Genomic DNA, 14,410 nt, shown 5'->3' on the forward strand with positions numbered 1-14,410 from the left:
TTTTAGTACCACATTTTGCACCTGGGGTGTAAATTAGTCCCACTTCTTGCAAACCAGACAAAATTAGTCCCACATCTTTCGACCCTGGTTCAGTTTAGTCCATTTGAACCGAATTCAAGCAAATTTGGACGTTTTTCGATAGATTCGTTGAGGTGAGGTGAGACCGTGAGAGGCACGTCGGTGAAGTTGTGGAAAGGTCCAACACATGCAAGATATATTAACACAAACACACATCAAAGCATGTCATATTTAATGTCTATCGAAATCAGTTTCACCGAAAGATAGGAAGAAAAACACCACACATAATAAACCATACATATTGTCTTTCAACTGACTCAATACAGAGCCAACCAAATAAGGGTTTAAACAGCAGGATTGACTGACAGTACAATGACAACTGACACTCAGGAAGCATAACATAAGAGCAACGCAGTAGGCAGTAGAGCATCTCACTCCTCGTCAGATTCGGCGCTCTGGAGCCACTCCACAACTGGCTTGGCGTTCTTCACGACCTGGGAGTTCTTGCCAGCCGCAACAGCCTCATTGTACCACTGGACAATGGTTTCTTCCTCAAGGACGTCTCCATCATAGAGGGCCTTCAGGACGACTGGGACTTCCTTCAGGGCTTCAGCGCTGCACTTGCCACAGAACGCCTCAATAGCCTGGAGCAGGAGAATCTGGGATGCTTCATCAGGCACAGCAGCAGCAAGGTACTTCTTGTTCTTCACAACGTCCCTCGCAAACCCCTTGCCTGCGCCATGGAAGAGCGCCTCAAAGAGAGCATGCATCACGTCCTTGTGGGGTAGGGTTGCGGAGGACAGCACACTTTTGAGCTGCGCGGCGGTGACAGCATTGCCCAAGTTAGTCTTGATCTCTTCAACCAGTTCATCATAAGGAGTGGTTTTAGGCCCAGCCTGGTTGCCGTTTGAATTGTCTTCAGGCTTCGTTGTCCCATTGGCACTGTCCTCTTTGTGCAGGGCCTGTTTCTTCTTCTTCTCCGTCTCCTCGGTGGCAAGCATAACCATTTCAGCAGTTGCTGCACTCAGCTGCTCCTGCATGCGTTTTCTCGCAGCCTCTGCTGACGTGTCAGTCTGCCACTGCACATCGTCATCATCATTGTCATCGTCATCTACAGCAGCTTCAAAGTCAGCATCTTGACTGTTAGTTGGTGAGGTTGCATGTTCTTCATCAGAACCTCCATCAACAGCCTTTTTCTTTGTAGCAACACCTTTTGCAGTACTCTCCTTGGAAGAAGCACCTTTCTTCTTCGCATCTTTTTTGAGTTTCTTCATCTCCTCATCAGCAGCCTCACCTTCTTTCAGCCGCTCCTTCTCAGCTCTTCGCATAGCTTTCTTGTCTTTGCCTCCCTTCTTCTGTTCTGGCGGGTTCTTCAGTATGAATGTAGTGAGCTTGTCCCTCATGTCAACATCAGATAGGAAGCCACATGCAGCACATTTCAGAGTTATCATCTGGTTCTTAGAGATGAGGACCTCGGTTTCAGGATTGCCACAACCATAACACTGGACATACTTTTTGATGAAGTTTTCAAGAAGTCCAGCCAACTTGGAAGTATCATGAGCACCATTAACCAAGGAGATACCTGTCTTCTCATCAAATTTTGATTGTGCCCCAAGTTCACACCCAAAGTACTTAGTTGTGTAGGAGGCAGGCCTGGCAAGTGCTTTTGCTATATCAACCATGTTCACAATATTTGTCTTGATTCCATTACCACGGCCTTCTATTTTGGTCAACATTCTGGGCATCTTATACCTGTAGAAGGCATCATCCTTGTTTGAAGCACCAATGTTTTGCATCGCCATCCTGACTCAAACTTTCTGCAGCAGATACTATCAGATGTGGAAAAATTCAGCAGCAAGCGTAGCTGCAGCTCCTTGAAGAAAAGTGAGCTGACTTTCAGCACTGGTAGTGTCAAGTGAATTCTCACAACCAGAGAATTTAGTGGGATCTTGATGCATGCAGGGGATCAAAAACTTAAGCCTTTTTCTCGTTGAACGAGAATACTCTCCCAGCAGTCCAACTGATCCCGAATAAACCGATGTTTGTTCAGACATAAAAGAAGCTTCAACTTCTAAACCCTCCACTTTGTCAGATTGTAGCAAAACCTGCTACCTGGATTAAAACAAGTCCAAGGTCAGACATTAGTGATTCTTCATAAAAGGTGAGACTACAATAAACCACAATCACTACAGAGAGGGGGCTACACTATCATAGTATCAATTCATATATCACCAGAAGCTGGCTGAATTAACAGAAACAGGACTACCAGATACCACGATAAAATCAGGAGCAACTAAACACTTTAGACAGCATAGGTGGCCCACATCAACAAAATCAAGGGCTCAAGGCCGTGGCAGCGCTAGGATTCATGGTATGTCATGTACATGCATGCTAGCCGCATTAGACAGTTGAGGTCTAATGTGTAAAATAAATAAAAAATAATGGGCTTTTTGCATAGCTGTGATGTCAGCTGGCAGATCACAGTCTACAAGTAATGCCACCACATAAATAAGGTGTCCTAAGAGGCTAAGATATTTGTATCAACTGATCATGAAGGCTACCAGAGTAAACTTTCAGGACAACTCTCCTATTCAGGTGTCCAAAAAGACTGCAAAGGTTAATCTAACTGGTCTGCTAATACAGTTTACAGCATGAAGCCATTTACTCTTGATCACAGTGCAAAGTCATGGCATAATGTCAAACTCGTATCTGACTATTTAAACTATACAAGTACTGAATATCACATCTTTAGGGACATTATTCTATACATGCAATAATAGTACTCCCTCCGATTCATATTACTTGATACTAATATAGATATATCTAGACACATTTTAGTTATAGATACATCCATTTCAGCATCAAAAAATGGATCGGAGGGAGTACTAGCAAGAAACAAGAATAATGTATGTATAATGCATATAGCAATGCTCACATTGAGAAACCAATTGTCTGAAACAGAGAAACAGAGACAGCAATATCTACTTAACTAATTGGTTTCAGGTGCTTACAAACAAAATAAGTACTGGGGGGGGGGGGGGGGACTAGGACAATCTCTACAAGTGCATCCAAAACTGGATTATTAACAAACAACGAAACTAGCCACGTGCTATTACTCAAAACAGACAGTACCGAATCATGCTCAGAACTTTGCAGAAACTTGGAATGGAAAATGTTTAACATATCAGCATACTTCAACAGAGACACTGATAAGCAAATTATTAACTATTTTCATCTATTTCCTAACATCGGAACATCCAAATAGAAATACTAATCCAGCAAAAGTTGCAGAACAATATTACTTACGCATATTGGCTTCGAACCCTATGTCACTAACACAATAAGATCGGAAGAGGACGCCATGTCGTAGTATGTCGTCACGTCATAGTCCATACAGACAGACATATCATCACATCGCATACATCGGCATACACTGACCATGAAAGTAGCATCACTGATGTACCAATTTTTACCTTTGCGGATCTGGGAAGGGCCGGGCGAGGGAGGGCGGCGGAGAAGGCGCGGATCTGGATGGAGGGGGGCGGCGCGGATCTATATGGAGCAGACGGCGGGGGGTTGGGGCAAGCGTCGGGCGACGAGGGATCCGGCGTCGGGCGGCGTCTGGAGGAGGTGAGGTCACGGGGAGAGAGCTGCGCGTCGAGTCGGGTTAGAGGAAGGATGGGATTGGGGAAAAACCGAAGCGTGAGATGGGTATTTATATGACTGGCATAAGAGATGTAAATTTTGTGAAAGCTGTGGCCAGTCAGCCAAATGAACTTTCTTGGATTGAGGGTAGTTAGCTCAACTGATTACTGAGCAGCTTAATCAATAGGATTTGGTTTGCAACACATTTGTTAGTTCTTCCTCTTAAAGCCTCAATTTGTGAACCGTTTGGCCTAATTTAATAGTTCATCGGGCAGCTGCCCTAGAACGAACTCCAAACTGCGAAATTTGACAAACCATGGTCAGACGTAACTGGGCAGATCACTGAAGCTCCTATTCGAATGCAAGTGCTTTACTAACATAGATCATCCTGGCACTTCTTCGAGAAAAATCCTCTTGGAAACACACAGGTACAATCCTTCACCAACAAGAACCTACCAGAATGTGGTACATGGTGCAACATACATAAATGTCAGTAACAGCAAGTAAAGCGCTCTCAGGACCATGTTCAACAAGAAAACTAAGACACTTGCATTTTCAGTATGGCCGTTACAACACTTCCATGGGCATTGCCGCATCGGTACAAAAGAACAAAGTAGCATCATTCAATCCCAAGTGTATTGTAGTATTAATCCGGCCTGACTGAATCTAGTTAAGGTGGATGTCTACTATTGACATGCTATTCTGTCATCTTCTCCTATCTATAACTTTCCGCAGAACTTAGTGTATTGACTGGTATGATCAATCGAAATAATTTACAATTTCCTTTATGAGCACGAAGAGTTGACTCTCCCCTGACGCATTTTCCAATCTTTCAAACAATATGCCATCCATTCTAGCTTGGACTCCATTTAAGGAGGTGACGTCCTGGAGCACCCCCTTCAAGACCCTGTCAACTCCAAGCAGTGAACCCCCAATGCCTGACAAGATCTCCGGTAGTGATGGTGAGGCCCTCGAGATCTCAACTAGCTGGACCTGCATTATTCAGTAGAGTCAGAATCTTGGAGGCGAACTCTCAATCATGTATTTCCCCTCGAAGCGAGCACTGAAACTTGCAGTAACTGTTGAGAAGTGAAATTTTTAAACTGGATTCCCAACTGAAACAGCTGAATGAAGCACGGAAAGCACTGCTATTTGAACTTCATCAAAAGTCAAGCATTGAGAAGGAAATTGCTACAATCCTATACTCCCAGATTGAATGTAATTGATAAACCCTAAATACATGCATATATATATGCATGACAGAAGACTAATTGTCTATAGATGAACCAACCTTCTTATCTTGCGGTATATTGGCTCTCTGTTTTGCAATGGCTAGAGCTTGTGAGAATCCACCTAGTGAATCAACCAACCCTCTTGAAGCTGCATCTTGGCCGCTCCACACCCGACCTTGTGCAACAGTCTCCATCTCATCAATCTGGTGGAGCAAGAACTCAGCACATGCTTGAAGAACTATAAGCTACTCAGTATCTGAGATCAATCCTTACACTCATTGAGCGTGACATGGCTGCTTTATCTCGAAACGATGCATAAGCATTTTGCGCCGACTTTTCAAAAAGCTCTGCCTCATCTGGTCTGTGGAAATATATCACATTCTTCAAACACAAAATGGTTCGTATGATAGTTGTTATGAGCAGGTCTAGTAATATTGTAGAGCCCAAAGGGACAAATATACAGTACAATGAGTCAATAGGATGGTAGCACAAAGGCAGGAGTAGTAAAATAGTTATCCAGCAGCACTGATGGTGGGTATGAAAGTGAAAGTGGAAAGAGAGGGGAAATGCAACACAGGAAAGCACCCTCTTTTTGTAATCCCTGTATCCATTTGGGTGGGAGCGATATGCAAATACTGTGCTCAACTACTAACATTATTATCAGCCAAATAACTTTAAGTGAAAAGGCTTAAACTTTTCAGCTAAGCGAAACTGTAGCTTGCATTTATCTTCTCCTTTCACACCTAAACAGCCATGATAAAAAGATAGGTGGAGATGTCCATTTTTCGTCCCTCAACATTGCTCAAATTTAAATTTCGTCCATAAACTCCAATACCAGACAACCCTGCCCCTCAACCCTTGAAAATATTTACATTTCATCCCTCAGACCATTGCAAGACGTTTTGGATGACGGTGGCAGTTTTGGAACACATGGCAACTCAGTCAGCATATTTATAACAAATAACAACAGAAGTTCAGAGGAAAGCCGGAAAGCTCAGAAAAAATCGAAGAGAAAAGCATTCAGAAATAATCTAGAGAAAATAGATAATTTGAGAAAACTCACACATATTTTTATCATAAATATCAGTAATAACAGTTTAATGCGGGTTACAGTCGAAACATCGCTATTTAGCTTTGGTATTGCTGTGTTGCTTTCTTCGTATGCCTCCACACTATTTTCTAATTTCCTTTTATCATCCCCTCCCCACTAAACTTTATGATTGTTTACTATTTGTTCGTTTTACGATTTCTTCATTTCTAGTCTTTAGAAGATCATGTGTTGAATATGCTACTAGGCAGCCATGTGTAAGAAAGCCACCGCAACGGATTTGGATTTCGTTTTCAGAAATTTACCGGCCCTGACCGAGATGGACGAAATTCGCCCATTTCGGTATTTCTCGGTCAAATCTCGGACGAAAATAGAGAAACAAAATTTGAATCTGCTAAGGGAATTCGATCAAATTTGGTCCAAAATTTGAATTTCTTGGAAGTTTTTGACAAATGGTTGAATTTTTAGAAAAATTCAGAAAAAATCCTCAAAATTCAGTAGATTTCGTCTCGGAAATTATTTTACCGGTCCTGACCGAAATGGGCGAAATTCGGACGAAATTCGAATTTTCCGGACGAAATCCAAATCCATTCCAAAACTGTGGATTCAAGATTTGAGGGGCAAGGTTGGTATTGGAGTCTACTGTGTTGGGACAAAATCTAAATTTGGCCAAGAGTTGAGGAGCGAAAAAATGACTTCAATTTGCATCTTATGTTAGAAGAATGAAGTCAAAATTGACTAGCTATTTGCTAAACCAAATATGTGCTAGGCCATTCAATATCAAAGCTAGTTACAAATCATAGAAGACCTAATAAACCACATTATAAGAGTAAGTATACACTGTCTTATGATTGAAAAGAAAATATGATGATGAAAAAGCTGAACAAAAAATATGTGAAGGTACAGTCTGCTTGATTAATGGCGAAATTAGATGATAACACCAATATTCCAGTTCTAAAAATGCAGATACATTGGATCATTGTAAACTATAGCACCATTACAAATTTCAAGTGCAATGCTTCTATATTATTAAGTTGATTCTAATTCTGGCTGTATCAGATTCTTTTTGTAACAAGCTGGTAAAGGTTGTTACATCCTTCTCTTTCTTGGATCCTGTGAGCTCTCCTGGAACTTTACTTTCTTTCATTTTCTCAATATACTGTGACGACTAAAAGTGTCAAATCTTTTACCTTAAAGGGCGGTTGTCAGCAGCATTAAGCTCTGCATATCTACCCTTAGATAGAATTTCTTTATTGAAGTCAATCCTCTCATAGAGCTTTTGAAGGATGAATTTCCCTGTTCTTCCAATAAAACAATATTAAAATGAGGAACAGACAGTTAACAACAGCTAAACTCACTATCTAAATTCTGAAATAGAGTAGAGCAGATGTAAGTTCAAAGTTGAGACTGTTGCAAGAGAACTTAGAATTCGGTGTGGAAGACTTATTGCTAGTCTAGCAACCACGAATACAAGGTAATAAGGATCACCTGTGACAACTCCAATTGATCCTGTTAGAGTAAGTTTCTCGGCAACAATGACTGGTGCAGCCATTGCCATGTAGTATCCACCACTTGCAGCAACATCAGACATGGACGCTATCACAGGCTTAGAGTCAGCTAGAAGTCTAATTTCCCTCCACATCCTAGTTAAAATAAGAATAACCAATACATAACTGAAACTCTGCTGCTGCTTCTGCTTGATAAATGAAGCCTGGGATACAACTTACAGATCAGAAGCAAGAGCATCACCCCCAGGGCTGTCTATACGGAGGATAACAGCTTTATACTTTTCTGATTCTGGAAAGGGTAAGAACCGTGTGCATTAAAATAGATAATGGAATTATTTTGTTACATAAAATGTAAACTATAACAGAACCTTGCATTATATGTGTGTGCTTACATAAACCAATACCAACTGCTTCTACAATCCACTCTCGTTTTAATGGAACAGTGAAATATCATCTAAAAATTAGGGAACTGAATCCAGCTTTAAAATGTTCAAATGTATTAGAGGGATAAGATTGAATGATGAGGATTGAGGAGCAACCGAGCATGCCAGGTTTGTTCAAATACTCAAATTTTCAGTAAAATTGTTTCCAGGCAATGACTTATCTAGGTTTATCAACACAATAATATTTAGAATATAAAAGGAGGACAGGTGGAGCATCATAGAGATATTTTTACAGGTGTTATCATTATTTTAAATTATTTATGAACATATAGTTCAATTGGTTAAAAAATATGAAGAGGGGGAGGCTAGACGAAAGGAATCTGCATCTAACCTGTTTAAAACGCTGGTTTGTACTTTGTATTGAAAAAAAAAATGATACTACAATAAGAATTGAGGGGCTTAAAATCAAAGTCAGGAACTCTACCCAGTCAATACAGAAACTTAGAAATAAATATGCATATGAGATACCAATTGATTGCTGACATAACACATCATAAATACCTCTAACAGTACGTATCTTCTCAATAAACTGCTCGGCAACAATGCCAGAACTACCAACACTCAGCCGGCCGCGAGTACGAGTTATGCTTCCAGATGCTCTGATTACCGCAATTCTATCTCCTCCCCCTTCTATTCCAAGAGTTGATTTTCTTACACGTGAATATTTACTGGTAGGGCAGACCAATGTCAGTTCAGTAAATGAAACATGAGTTCATAGGTGTTGACTTTCCAGATTAATCGAGCAACATCAAACAATACCAAACAAAGCAAGAGCGTGAACATAATGATAATGAATAAACACCTCATAGTATAGAAAAGGAAAATCACGACATTTAATGCAACAGGACAGAGTGTCATGTGGGACCAGGGACACACCCAGGGCCCCGTGCGCCAAGCTTAGTTGGGCCTAGCTGACACCAGCTAAAGGATATGATCCCAATCATCTTTTCAGTTACAAAGTTTATCTTTCTTTAAATTATAAAGTCCTCATTTAGCTTGCGCCTCAAGTTAATTAAGGTTAGAAGGCCCCCTTTACTTCTTCCTGCCCTTGAAAGTGATATCAGTACCAATTCTCCTTCGCTGGATCACATGAGCTCAAGGCCAAGTCTATTGACACCTATAACTACCCTTCCCAATCCAATCCTTATATAATATCCCAGCCCATAAGAACAATATACACAGGTGTGCACTCTTCCGCTCATATAAACAAGAAAGCGCCACGATAGTTGTGGGTCCCACTGGCTATTGTTCATTTCACGATAACAATCATAGGTCCGCTTTGGTCTTTCAGCCTAGAAATTTATTTACGGCTATTTTCTATGAATGTGTATAAAAATGCTTATGAGTTTATGTGTATGTTTGAAGCTTCTATATTTGAAAAATGGCACAAGAAAAAAAGCAAAAAAAAGATAAAAAATCATGCAGCTGCTTGGTTCCACTTTCTACCAAGTTTTCCAGAACAATAGTTACCTGTAGTCCACCATACGCAGGCTTTTCTTGTCGTTCTGTCCTACTCTCTCTTTCAACATTGTCATTACCTATTGAATAAGGCAATGCCAACAGAATCAAGGAAGCCAAATACATAATTCAGCATGCTAATTCAAAAAAGTGCATAATGCTAAATTTCATGTCTAATTTGCCAGCTGACAAGCCGTGTATCCTGAACATGCCCATATTTCCATAAAGAAACTCCAACTAAGCTTGAGCTAGCAATTTACATATCAAGTACATGTTCTTGTACGAGAACTTGTGGACACTTACCTAAACTAGAACTCTGAAGTCCCTTCCCTTCCCTTTCAAAATCAAAGAGTCACATGTAGATACGACGTCCTATTTGTGCACTAACAATGGCAAAGAGCCTCATTTTTTGTACACTGAAATATAAATAGATAAATAGAGACATAAAGCTCTGGGACTAAATTTGCATCTAATGTCTTATATTTCTAGTTCACGTGTGCTTATTCGATCTGTTTAACCTCTATCTACAGCACGTGTTACTATTTTCAGAGCCGGACTTCAAATAGCTGCATTGCTCCGGCCCAGAATACTGTTAATCCGGCATGGGTATCCTTTGAGAGCACACCCATAAGTAGCGATCAAATCAAGGAAATTGGCCTTCGAGCGAGCAGCTCATTCCATCACTGTTTGGTACGATTATTCTAGTTACTGATTTCTTATAAAGGGTGTCCTGATATTGGGAAACAAAGAGGCTGAAACATCACTTTACATTCATGATACAAATTCCTAATCACTATGGGTTGGGCAGAAGATGTGGTGGCAACTAAGTTAACTTGATTTAGTCTTCTATAATTTACTAGCGACCTTAGTGATATTGGAAGGAATTTGTACCTCATCATCATACAATAGATCAGTTATCCAACCTTCTTCCTTAAGTCTCTCGACCTGATAGACTCCTGAATTAATAAACTCCTCGGTTTCTTCTATTTTCTTCCCTATATAGATAAAAATATGGAATGACGACATTTCCATTAAATATGCGAAAGTGAAACAGATCTGTTTCAAATTACCATGTTTGGAAGATACTGTGTCCAGCCAGTTTCCATAAATATTATCAAGTAGGGCAGCCAGCATCTCCCTCACTTCATTTGACATGCTCCTCCGAGCAAGTTGGTCTCCCGCACTTTTATAGCGGCCAATTCGTTGAACTTCTGGTTGTACTCCAACTTTCTCAAGCACACCTTACAAATCGAATTAAAAAGTCTTAGTGACCATCCAGATTGTCTCATTTTGTGGACAAATAACATATAGGGCATGGCCAAGCTTACTAAAGCCGGTTCACAGTGGGAAGCTAAACTATCAGAAATGCATTGAACATTATAACAGAATGAACGGTTGTTGCTGTAGAAATAACAAAAGGAAGTCATATAAGAAATTTCATTCAGTGCTACACAAAAACTAAAATCAACGTAGTTAGCACAAAACTACTTATGTAGTTCTGTTGCGCCATAAAACCACTAGAAATCAGCAGCAAACTTCTGCCGCTAACATGTAAAATTTTGAACAGCTTTAAGGATCCGCAGAAAAAATAATACTTCTCCTCCATGTCGCACTTAACCAATAACCCTATCAAGTTATTAACAAAGCAAAGATGTATCATGTCATCGCCATAAATGCAGTTACCTCTGAGAAATGTTTGCTGAATGGTCAGACCATAGAGAGCAACATAAGCACTTGGTGGCGCATACAGCTCAGCGCACGCAGAAGCAAGGTAGTATTCTTTCTCCCCGCCGACAGGCATATAGCCGACGATAAATTTACCTACAGAAACATTCAACGCCTGTTCACAGTATGATAAGACATGGAATAAGATACTGCCAAATTCAGCACAGCTTCTGATTACCAGATTTCTTGAAATCCACAATGTGCCTTCTGATCTCTTCCACCTTCCCCCACCCGCAGCTCAGCGGCTCTATGTGCAGGTAAATCCCCGATATCCGCGGGTCGTATGCCGCCTTCTCGAAATTCTCGCAGATTTGCGGCAGCGAGAGCCCCGACGAGAAGCGGGTCTTCAGCTGATCCGTTACCTGCAATCGCAAAATTTACAGGATAAAGATCCAAATCCACACAGTATAAGGAGTAGAAAAACTAACATATGTTGAAACAAAATCCTAGCAAGTCTAGATTACAGAATTACCAACGATCAGTGGAAGGTGCGTGAGAGTGATCAGTGGAGTGAATAGTTGAACACACATACTAGAAAAACTGGAACAGCAAAAGTAATTTTACTACTCCGTAGTAGAATACAAACATCAGGACTAGTGTACTGCACGATATGAGCAGCTCGTATTGTTATTAGGGGTAGCGAAATCAGCAAGTGCGGTGGAGCAGCCCACCTCGCCCCGGAGCTTCATGGTGAGGACGCTGCCCTTGCGGACGCGCTGCCAGGGCGGGGCGACGAGCATTCTGAGCTTGACGGCGAGCTGGGTGCCCCACCCGAGCTCCTCGACCACGAAGGCCGGCGCGGCGGGCAGCGGCTCCTGGGCGTCGCCGGCGGTCTGGGGCGCCTCGTCCTGCTTGGTGGCGCCGGACGAGGAGGAGGAGGACTGGATGGCGCGGGCCGGGACGCGGAGGGGGCGGCGGGCGGGGTGGGGGAAGGAGGCGGAGTGGCGGAGGTTGGAGGGGGAGAGGATGGCGGCGGCGGAGAGGGTGGAGCGGTGGTACGGCGCCGAGCGGAGCACGAGGAGCCTCGCCATTGCTCTGGGAAGCTTCTGGATGCTTCCGGGAGGGAGGGCGGGGAGCAGAACCCCTGGTCGCGGTGTCGGGGATGGGTGGAGTGGCGGACGGGGGATTGCGGTGAGGTGTGGTGGACTTGGTCTAGGGAGCGGAGTGGAGGAGGTGGGCGGTTCTGGGCGATAGGTCTGGGGCGGTTCACTTGCCGCCACGTTGAGCGCCAGGCGAGATCAAAAGTACTTTTCTACACTCGCCACGTCCACTGAGTTGAAATTTCTTTTAGCATACACTTGAAAAAAAAGGTTCATATTCATCGTAGAAGAAATTGTCAAGGCTGCCGGTAAACATCAAAAAGGTTACACGATACAAATACGGGACGACCGCACGGTTTACAATTACAAGTTACAACACAACCCACACCAACCAAATGACAATAACTCAATGTCTACCACCAAGAATGGCGAGAGGAGATACACCAAGATTCTAGGCCACGCCACAATCGGAGAAGGTAACTTCACGAGGCAAACTCCAACTCCATGAAAGCACAAGCCAGCGCACCGCCTCCCCAAGGTTCGGAGAGTGAACCGAACACGACTGGAGGAGGCATCAACCAAAAGGCACCGGTGAACATAGTGTCCCCAATGCCCACACTCTGAGGGTGGCCACCACAAACTCCAACTAGTGCACCGAGGACTCCACGAACTAGCTAGGCGACACCCCCAAGGAGGGAACGATGTCGTCGTCGCGAGGAGGGGAAGCACGGTAGCGCCATGTGATGCCTCCAAGGAGGTGAAGGCACTCTCACGTGTCACTGTCGCCAGCTTCACGCATGGATTTTGCCCCGGCCCTACTATCAACCCCAACTCCCACCAAACACATTGCATGGAGTCGCCTTTGGTCACTGCCGATGAGAAGCGAGCTTAATCATGGGGTTACAGATTTTGACCCCCCCCCCACCCCCGCCCGCCCTACCCACCGACTAGTGGAGCGTTGCGGAGGCCATACTAGGCTCCAGCCAAGTCTTCTAAAAGTGCAAAAAACAATTAGTATTGCATCTAGCCCAAGCCAAATCGTGCATCCGGGCAAAATTAGGACCGACTCCTCTTGTACTCGTTTTCGTATATGTTGTGTTCGTCTGGATCAGCTCTAGTTTTCCCGTCTCCCTAAATCCCCCTATCTGGGTCTTGCTTTCTTCCTCAAATCCCCACGCTAGGAGAGCTAGCTGCTTTCCATTTCTTCTTTTCTGTGACAAATCCCCATCTCCTAGCTAGCTGCTCTCTATTTCTCCCTCAAAATTTCAGGTCGTGGTATGAATGGTGGTTAGAGCCCATGGCGCCGTCCGCCGACGTGGTATATTTTGCTTTGGAGTATTAAATCTGAATCACTGTTCCATTTACTGCTCCAATATGGTATTGTGTATTTATGTGAACATATTATATATGGAAAATAGCCTGCTACCATGGGTGATAGCTATGCACACTCATCTAGCCATCAGATCAGCCTATAGAGCATTTTCCATCGTTGATCTATGTTAACGCCGTTAGTCTGTCCGCCCATTTTTTTCTCTCACCGCCTGCCCGAGTGGCCTGACCGCAACCCCCATCAGCCGTCGCTCCACATCCGCGAGGCTTTCCCGGTGCTGCGACAACGCCTCCGCGACCTACCAGCACCCATCGCGATCCCCGTCCTCCCAAACTGCTCTCTTGCCACACACCCACCACGACACCTGCCGGCCCGCCATTCCGTGGAGGAGCGGGGCTGGTATGCCGAGCCAAGGAGGTAGCGGGGCAGACTCCCCGAGCCATGGGAGGAGCGGGCTTGGGCGCCGGTGGGGGCTTCAAGATCCGGTGCAGGTGGAGCTTGGGGAGGTGCGGCCGTGGGGCTACTGATTTGGTGGAGGTGGGGCTGGGAGAACCAGCTGATGCACTATCGCAGCGCTTGGAACGGTGACCTCGCGGCGGCCCTCCCCTACCCATCCTCCCGCACAGCCCATTCCATCACTGCTCCTCCTCATGCGTCAGTGCATCGGCGGCTGCCGGGCCTTGCCCAAGGCGAGTCTGCTGCTGGGCGCGCCCGCGGATTCAACGAGGCCGCAGCGGGGCGCCGCGTGGTTTTCTTTTGATCTCAACTTTCTTCAACTCTTTTTTTTCAATCTGGATACCATGGTGCTGCCGATCCAGATACCATCTTGTTTTGTTTTATATGGTTACGGATCCAAGATCCAGATCTCACGTTTTCTAAACTATCCGGATCCCATGTTCAGTGAAAGAAGTACTTTTTTTACATGGATTTGCTTCGTCCAACGAGCTCCGCCATATTGGGATT

General features: G+C 43.8%; 2 protein-coding genes across 2 annotated transcripts; both read right to left on the reverse strand.

Annotated features, from left to right (window-relative positions):
• Positions 1-229: 229 nt before the first annotated feature.
• On the reverse strand, positions 230-3,685 carry LOC124680239 (eukaryotic translation initiation factor 5-like). Its single transcript, XM_047215328.1, has 2 exons — positions 3,492-3,685; positions 230-2,130 (listed from the first exon to the last, which is right to left on the reverse strand). Exon 2 carries the CDS (start codon positions 1,818-1,820, stop codon positions 450-452), a length of 1,371 nt encoding a protein of 456 aa, XP_047071284.1. The 5' UTR covers positions 1,821-2,130; positions 3,492-3,685; the 3' UTR covers positions 230-449.
• A 501-nt stretch (positions 3,686-4,186) lies between these two features.
• LOC124680233 (serine protease SPPA, chloroplastic) lies at positions 4,187-12,140 on the reverse strand. Its single transcript, XM_047215322.1, has 13 exons — positions 11,749-12,140; positions 11,256-11,439; positions 11,036-11,173; positions 10,423-10,593; positions 10,244-10,347; positions 9,365-9,432; positions 8,396-8,562; positions 7,671-7,740; positions 7,432-7,586; positions 7,134-7,239; positions 5,169-5,256; positions 4,955-5,098; positions 4,187-4,656 (listed from the first exon to the last, which is right to left on the reverse strand). Exons 1-13 carry the CDS (start codon positions 12,106-12,108, stop codon positions 4,423-4,425), a joined length of 1,989 nt encoding a protein of 662 aa, XP_047071278.1. The 5' UTR covers positions 12,109-12,140; the 3' UTR covers positions 4,187-4,422.
• Between the last annotated feature and the right edge of the window lie 2,270 nt (positions 12,141-14,410).

Source organism: Lolium rigidum, unplaced genomic scaffold (assembly GCF_022539505.1).
Source record: "Lolium rigidum isolate FL_2022 unplaced genomic scaffold, APGP_CSIRO_Lrig_0.1 contig_10568_1, whole genome shotgun sequence".
In the NCBI taxonomy this organism is placed as follows: Eukaryota; Viridiplantae; Streptophyta; class Magnoliopsida; order Poales; family Poaceae; genus Lolium; species Lolium rigidum.

What these genes read in the sequence shown, in the direction of transcription:
- LOC124680239 (XM_047215328.1), bottom strand. Translation starts at nt 1,820, where the DNA reads ATGGCGATGCAAAACATTGGTGCTTCAAACAAGGATGATGCCTTCTAC.
- LOC124680233 (XM_047215322.1), bottom strand. Translation starts at nt 12,108, where the DNA reads ATGGCGAGGCTCCTCGTGCTCCGCTCGGCGCCGTACCACCGCTCCACC. An exon ending in CCATGAAGCTCCGGGGCGAG is followed by an intron (nt 11,440 to 11,748) that starts GTGGGCTGCTCC and finishes TTGCGATTGCAG; the next exon opens with GTAACGGATCAGCTGAAGAC. An exon ending in CTGCGTATGGTGGACTACAG is followed by an intron (nt 8,563 to 9,364) that starts GTAACTATTGTT and finishes CTGCCCTACCAG; the next exon opens with TAAATATTCACGTGTAAGAA.